This window comes from Pogona vitticeps, chromosome 1 (genome assembly GCF_051106095.1).
Source record: "Pogona vitticeps strain Pit_001003342236 chromosome 1, PviZW2.1, whole genome shotgun sequence".
NCBI lineage: Eukaryota > Metazoa > Chordata > Lepidosauria > Squamata > Agamidae > Pogona > Pogona vitticeps.
Genome location: NC_135783.1, coordinates 1,030,387 through 1,040,400, shown reverse-complemented (window position 1 = coordinate 1,040,400; position 10,014 = coordinate 1,030,387). Strand labels below are relative to the sequence as shown.

The 10,014-nt window shown below is 63.7% G+C and overlaps 1 protein-coding gene across 1 annotated transcript in view; it reads left to right on the top strand.

Moving 5' to 3' along the window:
- The first annotated feature begins 3,064 nt into the window (after window positions 1-3,064).
- The window catches only part of KIF3C (kinesin family member 3C), a 41,399-nt gene continuing 34,449 nt past the window's right edge, over window positions 3,065-10,014 (top strand). Inside the window, 2 exon segments of the mRNA XM_020808290.3 lie at window positions 3,065-3,923; window positions 3,925-4,593. Coding sequence (XP_020663949.2) covers window positions 3,141-3,923; window positions 3,925-4,593 — 1,452 coding nt within the window. The 5' untranslated portion in view covers window positions 3,065-3,140.

Genomic DNA, 10,014 nt, shown 5'->3' with positions numbered 1-10,014 from the left:
GGCTATTCTGCCCTAGGCGGAAGCCAGGACTGCCCCCCAGGGATCCTTTCCTGTCCCCTTTTCCTGGCTTGTTCCCCTCTTCAGTCCTCTGCTCCTGACATCGAGGTTTCTTCAGGGTAGGGCCTGAGTAACATCCACTGAGATCCCCACCACCTCCACATCTGGTGGCATGACACTGCCATTCCCGTATCCTTGCAACCACAGCCACTGGAAGGTAGAGGTAAAGGTTCCCCTTGACAATTTTGTCCAGTCGTGTCCGACTCTAGGGGATGGTGCTCATCTCCGTTTCCAACCCATAGAGCTAGCGGTTGTCTGAAGACAATCCTCCGTGGTCACGTGGCCAGCACGACTAGATACAGAACGCCGTGACCTTCCCACCCAGGGCCACCTCCCAGAGACTCCCAGCAGCCCTGCCCCTCACGGTGGAGGGAGGCTGGACTGGACCTTTGCCGATGGTCCCACACTGCTTTGAAATTGAATCAGGTTCCAGCCATTTACCAATATTTGTTGCAAGAATAATAATTCCACCTCCTCATTCTGTATCACGACAATGGCTTTAGCTGATGTTCTTTTGCCCGCCGGCCCCTGGTGTGCCAGGGCTAGCGTGGCATAGGGGGGTTAACCACGAGAACTCCCCTGGGGAGGCTGAGTGTCCGGCCAGGAGGTTGCCAGGAGGTACTGCTGGGAGCAAACGGGGAGAGGCACCGTCAGGAGCCCACCCACCCACCCCCAGCACAAGGGAAGCGTTATTTGGACCCTGGGAAGTGCAGGCCCTGCACTGTCCAGCTTGTTTGGCTGGAGCGGCTTACAAGAGAGCTGAGTCAGCTGGGAAACAGACCGCTGTGCCCTGGATTAACTGTGCTTGGCAAAGCTGCCAGGGCCTTGTGGACCGGGGGGGGGGGAAGGGGGACATGCCAGCCCCGTCACTTGGCCCCTTGCCCTTTGATTCCGACCCCCCCTGGGGAGCCTGGCCCAAAACTTTCTCAGTGGGCTGATGTGTTGCTTCTGCCCCTCTTTGTCAGGGCAAGGCTGCTCCCTGAACACCGGCCGGCCTCCTCTTGGGCCAGCGGCCGGATCTGCTCCACCAGCACAGCTGGGGTGGGTTCGAGTTGGAGGAGGCTCACAAACCGAGGCTTGCCAGGAAGGAGAAGAAGGAGGGTTCTCTAGTCCCCCCCCCCCCCGCACACCCTCTGGATTATCAAGAGGATGGAGGGGGAGACACCACAGCAGCAGCCTTCTGAGGCTGTCCAGGCGACCCCCCCCCCCCGGCCAGTCACACTTTACCGCCACCGAAGCGCCCACCCCATCGAGAACCCCAAGGCGCAGCAGGGCCCAACCTTTCAAATTGGCCACAGCGCTCTCGGCCCCCCCCTCGACAGGGCTCCAACTCCCCCCCTCATCCAATGTTCAAAAGGTCTGGCAGTTTCTGGTCGTCGTGGGCGCTTCACGTGGGCCCATCCTGCTGAACTGGACCTGTATCCCCCGTGGCAGGAAACTGGCCTCGGGATCTGCCGGGAAGGAGCCAACACAGGATTCCTGGATCCCCGATTTTTGGGGGGGGGGGGGGAGAGGCTCTACGTGTTTGCCGCTTCCCTTGCCTCCTGTGGGGGCTGTGAGGGGGGGGGGGCTGGACTCCAGGAAGTCTCCCGTTTCCGCATTACGATGAGCCCAGAGTCCTAGAGCGAAGAAGGGCTCCGCGGGGCCATCGAGTCTCACCCGCACCCGAAGCAACCCGGACACCCGGGTGGCACGACCACCCCCGGACTCCTCCTGAAGAACCGGCAGCGAAGGGGAGCGAGTCTCTTTCCCGTGCCCGCCCCCCCCAAACCAGCCCCTTCCGTCGTGCAGCAACGGCTCCCCTCGTCAGGGACAGGACGCTGCCCCCCCCCCGCTCCACCCCGGGCGCGCAACATCTCCAGTGGGGGGTGCGGATCACACCACCTCCGAGCAAGCCCCGCAGCCCCGGTTCCTCCCCCCCCACCCCGCCGCAGGTGAGGCCCTCCGTGCAGGAGGAGACACGGGGCGGGGGAGGCGGGGGCGCGGGCCGGCTTCTGCAAGGGGGCCTCGCTCGCCGCCCCCCCCTCCCGCGGGTTCCCCCTCTCCCGGGCCGGGGCTTCCTCCCCCGCGCGCCGCCCGGGACCGCGCCGAGCGTCCGGCCCGCGCACGAAGGGGGTGGGTGGGCGCGGCTCTCTGCGTGAGGGGGGGCCTCCCGGAGGGGCCCGTCGGACCACCCCCACCCTCGCCTACCCCGACCTCGTCCCCCCCCCCCCGCCCAGGCCCGGGACCGCGCAACAAAGGGCGGACTACAGCCGCCGGGATGCACCGCGCCAGGGTGGGGGCGGGTCTCCCCGGCCCCCTCCCCCGCCTCCCCCCCCAGGCTCCTTCCGCAGCAGCGGCCCCGCCCCGCCCGCCCCGCGCGCCTGAGCAGGCAGGCAGGCGTCCCTGGTGCGACCCCCCCCCCGGTTGGCTTCCTCCTTCCCCCCCCCCGCCCACGGAGGAGCCGCCACCGCCGCCGCCGCGAAGGAGGGCGCAGGAGCGGTGGAGGTGGAGGTGGAGGTGGAGGCAGCGCCGCCGGGATGAAGGCGTCGCCCGCGCGGGGAGGAGCCCGAGCCCGAGCCGAAGGCGGCGGCCGCCAGACGAGGAGCAGCAGCAGCCGCAGCAGCCGCAGCCGGAGCCGGAGCGCCAGCCCTTCCGCGGAGCTGCCGGCGGAGGAGCCGCGCGGGAGGCGCCCCCGGTAGGTGCCGGAGGCCCCCTTCGCCCCGCCGCTGCCCGAGAGGAGAGGAGAGGAGAGGAGCCTGCCCGCCCGCCCCTGCCGGCCCCCTGCGCTCCCTCGCCCGCCCGCCTTGCTTGCTCGCTTGCTCGCCCGCCCGGCGGCGGCGGCGGCGGGGATGAGCCCCGAAGGGAGCCGGGCGGCCTCTCCTCCTCCTCCTCCTTGTCCGGCGGAGCTCCCCGCCTAGCGGCGTCCTTTGTGCCCGGGACACCACCCCCGCCCCGGCCTGAGCGGCGGCCCGCGCTCCCCGCAGCCCCAGCCCCAGCCCCGGCGGAGGCGGCGGCAGCAGGAGGCGGAGGCGGCGTCTCGGATGCCCGCGGAGGCGCGCGGGCGGTGAGAGAGGCGGCGGCGGCGGAGGCGGCGAAGGGCGATGGCGGGCCGTCCGCGGCCGAGCGAGGCGCTGAAGGTGGCGGTGCGGTGCCGGCCGATGAGCCGGAAGGAGGCGGCGGCCGGCTGCGAGGCGATCGTGGCGGTGGACGTGCCGCTGGGCCAGGTGAGCCTCCGGCACCCGCGGGCGGCGCCCGGCGAGCCGGCCAAGACCTTCACCTTCGACGCCGTCTACGACGCGGCCGCCCGGCAGGCCGACCTCTACGACGAGACGGTGCGGCCGCTGGTGGAGGCGGTCCTGCAGGGCTTCAACGGCACCCTCTTCGCCTACGGCCAGACGGGCACGGGCAAGACCTACACCATGCAGGGGGTGTGGGCCGACCCGGAGAAGCGGGGCGTCCTCCCGCTGGCCTTCGAGCACATCTTCACCCACATCGCCCGCTCGCAGAACAACCGCCAGTACCTGGTGCGGGCCTCCTACCTGGAGATCTACCAGGAGGAGATCCGGGACCTGCTGGCCAAGGACCAGAGCAAGCGGATGGAGCTGAAGGAGAGCCCCGAGGCGGGCGTCTACATCAAGGACCTCTCCTCCTTCGTCACCAAGAACGTCAAGGAGATCGAGCACGTCATGAACCTGGGCAACCAGGCCCGGGCGGTGGGCAGCACCAACATGAACGAGCAGAGCTCCCGCTCGCACGCCATCTTCGTCATCACCGTGGAGTGCAGCGAGACCGGCCCGGACGGCCAGGACCACATCCGGGTGGGCAAGCTCAACCTGGTGGACCTGGCGGGCAGCGAGCGGCAGAGCAAGGCGGGGGGGCCCCCCCTCCTCCGGGGAGCGCCCCAGGGAGGCCTCCAAGATCAACCTCTCCCTCTCGGCCCTGGGCAACGTCATCTCCGCCCTGGTGGACGGGAAGAGCACCCACGTCCCCTACCGGGACTCCAAGCTCACCCGCCTGCTGCAGGACTCGCTCGGGGGAAACGCCAAGACCATCATGGTGGCCACCCTGGGCCCGGCCTCCCACAGCTACGACGAGAGCCTGTCCACCCTCCGCTTCGCCAACCGGGCCAAGAACATCAAGAACAAGCCCAGGGTCAACGAGGACCCCAAGGACACGCTCCTGCGGGAGTTCCAGGAGGAGATCACCCGCCTGAAGGCCCAGCTGGAGAAGCAAGGGATGCTGAGCAAGAAGAGGCGGCGGAGCAGCCGGAGGAGGAAGAAGAATGCGGCGGCCCCCCTGGACGGGGACGCCAGCCCCCCCGAGGAGGGGGGCCAGGAGGAGGAGGCCCTCGAGGACCTGGCGGGCCTGGAGAAGAACGTGAAGGACTACCTGAAGGAGCAGAAGGAGCGGCTGGAGGAAGAGAAGGCCGCCATCCAGGACGACCACAGCCTGGTCAGCGAGGAGAAGCAGAAGCTGCTGCAGGAGAAGCAGAAGATGATCGAGGAGCTGCGGAAGGAGCAGGAGGCCACCCAGCTCCTGGCCACCAAGTACAAGGTGAACCTCGCCGGGTGGGGGTGGGGGTCTGTGTGTGTGTGTGCGTGTGCGCATCTAAGGGGCTGTTCAGGGCTGGCCCTTTCCTCAGCCCCGTCCAGGGAGGGCGTTCTGCTCCCCACGGGCGGGCGGCCAGGAAGAAGGGGCAACCTGGCCAGCCCTCGTTTATCATCGATCTCTCTGCTGGAACGGGTCTAGGCTGGTGCTCAGTAGAGAGGCGTGACCCTGTGGATCGGGACCCATGGGTGCAAGGGCTGTGGATGATTGTGTTCTGTGCTGTTAAGGACCTCGGGGTGCCCGCAGGGGACACTGAATGACGGGCCCGCTGGCCGGCCTCTGTTTATGCGCTGTCATAGGTCAGATTCCTTTGCATGGCCTGTCAGTGGCTGCTGTCACTGCTGCTGCTGCGCGGCTGCTGCTGCTGCTGCTGCGCGGCTGCTCACTCCATCTGGCGTGCGTGCCTGCGTGCGATGGGAGTGGCCCGATGGCTGTGGGGCAACAAAGCCCAGGAGGGGAGGGGGGCTGGAGCGGGCTTTGGCTGGATGGCTAGCTGGCTGGCGGTTGGTGCTAACAAGCCCCCCCCCCCCGTCGCTGCTGCGTCATAAAAGAAAACAAAGCCATGATGATGATCATGATGATGATGATGATGATGATGATGGCAGAGACCAGGCCCTCTCCATCACAGGGTGGAGGTGACCTCCAGCAACACACACAGGAGCCTGTGGAGGGGGGGGGTTGGCCCCATCCTCACACCCGGTTTCCTTTTGTCTCTCCCAGTGGGTTTTGACAGGAGAGGCTCCCCCCTCCCTCCCTCCCTCCCTGCAGCATCTTGGGGGCTTCCAGGCCCCCCCCCGTGCCTCTGGGCTCCCCCTTCCTCCCCGCCTACTGGCCAGAGGCAGCACCCTGGTGTGGCTTGGTGGTGCTTGAGCTGCTGGCCCTCCCCCTCTCCCACCCCACCCCCACCTATGGCCCTGTTTAATGATTGCCTTGCCGGCCTCCGCCCTGTCCGTCTGTCCGTCTGTCCGTGGGGCAGGCTGCCTGTGACTCCTTTGTGCAGGGGGGCTTTGTGCTGCCCTCCCCTTGGGTGGCCCAGGCCAAGGTCACGAGAAGGCCCTAGAGAGAAGCCAGGAGTCCCACCGGCCACCGTCTCTCTTTCTCCCTTTCTCCCTCTCCCCCAGAGAGCCGTGTTCCCATCACTACGGCCACGCTCCTCTCCCCAAGCAAGCCAGAGAGGACAGGCGCCCACCGGCCACTGTGCTGAGGCCCAGGGGATCCTCTCTGCCTGCCCTCGTCCTTGTTTATGAGAGAGAGAGAGAGAAGAACATCCTTCTCGGGTCTCCTTCAGGGGCAGACAGGTGTGTGTGTGTGTGTGAAATGGGAATAAACAGGCACCGTGACATCCCAAGGTCCGGCCAGAGACCGCCTGCCCCTTTGTTCTGTTTATTTCTGTCCCACGGGGCAGAGAGTAGGGTTTAATTTGAATGTGCTGGGTACGGATGCCTCTGAGCATGCTCAGAGTTCTTCCCCTTCTTGCGGCGGCCCATTGGAGAAAGGCAGAAGGGTTGTTCCTTTGCCTGCCACCTCCGTGGAGCCTGGAGGATCCCCTCGCCCGCGGAGACAACTCGGCTACCTTGGTCAGCTGCTGACCTTGTAAACGCACCTGGTGAGCCGAGTCCTATCTACCACCACCCCTTTTTCGGTGCCACCGGTATATTTGCACCCTGGGCCATCTTCCCTCTGAGCATGCGCAAAGTGCTGCTCCTTTGTTTCCCAGGAACCGCCACCGGCTCAGGCAGATCCCCCAAAGCACCCTTCCTTCCGTGTTCCCGCGGCTGGAGGATCCCACAGGGCCTGCCCAGAGCTGTGCCGGCTGGGGGTACTGAGCCCTGTAGTCCAAGGCAGGGCACCAGCTTGCAGAAGGCTGTGGGCGATGGGCTGTGTGAGGGACGTGTGGCTGCCGGGGGGGGGTCTCCTCCAGATCCACAGGCCGGTAAAAAAGCTGTGCCAGGGCAGAGATTCCAGGTTAAGGCAGAGCAGAGAAGGGACCTCATCCTGCACATCCTCCCAGTGTCCAGCACGCAGTTGGGAAGGGTTGAGATCCCTTGTGCCTGGTCTAGAGATGTAAAATTTCCCCAAAATTTACGTTTCCCCCCCCCCCCGCTCCAGAAAATAGCCATTAATCAGTTGACAGATCCGTTGATAGCTTTTCCCAGTCTTCCTTTCAATCCCTAGTCTGTGTGGTTTGTTTTTGATGACTTATAGGTTTCCTATGTAGGTTTCTATGTTTGTGAGTCACCAGGCAGGCAGAGAGAAAGTAAGTGGCTGGCCTCAGGCCGCCCAGGGGGGTTTTTTGGTGGCTGAGTGTGTGTGTGTGTGTGTGTGTGTGTGTGTGTCTCCCAGTTGCAAATCTTAGTCCAGTCCCCTACCAGTGGGAGAGGGAAGGGGGACGCCTGGCGCGCCTTGTGGCCCAGGCCCCGGGCGCCTGTTTGAGAGGCAAAACCCAGGACCCCTGAAAGGCTTGCGCAGAGCAGGTGCGCCCTGGCTGGGGGGGGCAGCATCTTCCTCTGGGCGAGGCTTCCTGCCAGGCCCTTATCAGGTGGGACGTTCCTCCCCCCCCCCAAGGGGAAGAACAGTCCCCACCCCTCTCACCCTCCTGTCACTCTTTGGAACCCAGGCGTTCAGGGGGGCAGCTGCCCAGCAGTGAGGGGAAAGCTGTTGGCATATGCTCAGAGGCACTGCCTGATCCGGTGTGGCGGCATCTCTGCTTGGCCCCGCAGCGTCCTGCGCCCAAAGACTACGATCTGGCGGGTGCCTCACGGTCCAGCGGGCAGCTGGCCTCTTCCAGCGGCAGAAAGAGGGAGAGGCGCACAGCACCGCACGTGGGGCCAGCATGAATGGGCCCCACTGTCCAGGCGGGTCGCCCCCTCCGCGAAACAAGCACAATGGCATCCGCAGGGCCTCCTGCTCCCACACGGCCACGGGCCCTGGGGTGGCTCTGGCGATAAAGGAGGCCCTTGTCTGCCAGAGGGAGGGGGAGGGCATTTTACAGACGGAGGGATGGAAAGTGGGGCTGGGGGGTCCCTCCCCCCCTTCACACACATGAGCGGTCAGGCTCTCTTTTCCCAAACCTGGGTGTTTTGGAATCTGCTGCATTCTTGACTTCCTGGGTGGGTTGTCTGGTGTGTGTGTGTGTGTGTGTGTGTGTGTGTGTGTGTGTGTGTGTGTGTGTGTGTATATGTGTGTGTGTGTGTGTGTGTGTGTGTGTGTGTGTGTGTGTGTGTGTGAGAGAGAGAGAGAGAGAGAGAGAGAGAGAGAGGAGGGGGTGGGTATTCATCCGTGCCAAAGAGTGAAATGAGCCATTGCTGTCCGAAGGGAGGTGCACAGGGGCGGGCAGGCACGCACAAAGGCCAAGGTGCACGAGGCTCCGCAGACAGCCATGGGGAGTGCTGGATACGGGTTGCAGAAAAGCGTTGCCAGTTTCAGTTTCAGCAGGACAGACCCCACCTTCCAAACCCCTTCCGCCAGCCTGGTCGCCTTGCTATCTTACTCCCTGTGTGTCTCTCCTTCTCATTTAGCCCATGGATTTTCCTTTTGTCCTGCCCTTTTTCTTCTTGAGTTTCGTGTGGGGCGGGGGCCGTTCTATCTTTTCCTCCTGTTCTCCATGTCCCCAGTTTCCTCCTTTGGCTCTCCTTCCTACTGCCTTGAGCCCATGCCCGGTTTGGGCCTCGGATGCCCCTGGGTAGACTAGAGCAGGATCTGGCGCAGGGTGGAGGGGAAACAGAGCAAAGGAGGGAATGGCTTCAGGCCGTCTTCGCTCCAGGATCAGAAGGTCCTGGCCTCTGTCTGGGAGGGGAGCGGGGGGGGCGTATATCCATGACTTTGGATCTTGGCCCAAAGGGGGATCCACAGCCTCCTGGCCCCAGGACTGCTCCTGTCCACGCGTCTTGGAGGGGTGAGGTGCAAGGGTGAGCAGCAAGCAGCCCGAGGATGTTCTGGTGTTGGCTGGTGCGGGAAATGGGAAAAACCTCCCCCACCCGGAAGGGATGGAGCCTAGATCCAGGCAAGGTGGGCCTTGCTCTCCTTCCTGGTGCTGCGGGGGGGGGGGGGGACACCTGCCGCTTGCTTCCTGGGCCCTCCCCGTCGCAACACACCTGCTGGCCAGCTGGGAAGCCAAAGACCCAAAGGAAAAGCCTGGCCCCCAAACCTTCCTCTCTCTTGGGGGAGGGGCTGACGCCTCAGACCCCATGGTGCGGTGCCAGGGGTCTTGGGCCAGATCCTGCCAGTAGCCAAGGCGCCCTCCAGAGCCATCCCTGGTGTGTGTGCCGCTGGCAGGGACGCAAGGCAGCCCATCCTTCCTCCTGTCGGCGCTAAGTGGGGGCTGTGCCCCTCCACAGGGGCGCCCCTGCCGTCGGACTGGTCCCCGGTGGGGGGACGGGTCCGAGGGGGGCCTGTGCGGGAGGCATTGTTCCATCACCGCGGTCGCCTTAAGAGGAGCCTCACAGAGGGTGGTGGGGGGACAAGGCTGACCCAGTTTTGGCAGCAAGTCTGGGTCGTTGGGGTGAGCGAAGGAGCCCGGCTTGCTTTGGGAATGTGTGCGCACGCCCCGTGTGGCTTGGGTGATGTGATGCTTCCTGGCAGAACCGTCTGGTAGAGAAAGCAGCCGCAGCAGGACTAAGCTAATTATACTTTGAGGGGGGGGGGAGGAGAAATGACAGTTCTGGGCAAATAGCCCCCCCTTCCTCTGCCTCCCCCCCCCCTTTCCTCCAGCTTAGCATTCAGCAGAAGGCTGTTGTTGGGCAGGTTTCAAGCTGAGCTCACACTTCCTGCATCCTTCTTTTATTTCAAGAAGCCCCTGGATGGGTTGCCCTGATGGACGGACAGCTCAGCCGGTTTGGTGTCAGGCTGCGGAACTGGCGGTTGGGAGTTCGATTCCCCCTCCGTGCATCTCCTGGGAGAAGAGGCAGCCCGGGTGGCCCTGGGGGAAAAGCAGCCGGGGGGGGGGGGGGGCTCAGGTCGCCCCCAGAAGCAGGGAAGAAGAGAAAGCACTTCTGAATACTCTCTGCAAACCCTGGAACGTGCCTTGATGGCAGATAACGAGTGGTTTTTTAAATTTTTATTATTATTATTTTATTTTTAAACTACTAGGGATAGGGTAGGGAATACAAAAGGTAAAAGGAAGTGGAAGGGATGGGGAAAGGGTTTGAAGGATAGTAGAGCACAAAATATATCATCATCCAGTCTATTCATATTAAATATACAAGCATCCAATCCATCCATTTTTTTTAAAAAAAGCAACTTTCTACTTTTTAAAACTATTTGATTACCCTCTAGCTATCAACTCACATTGATGTTTTAGTTTAAATCTAAGTTACTCCAGCACTATCAGGAAACCGAGACCATTCGTAAAATACATCCCCTCTTTCA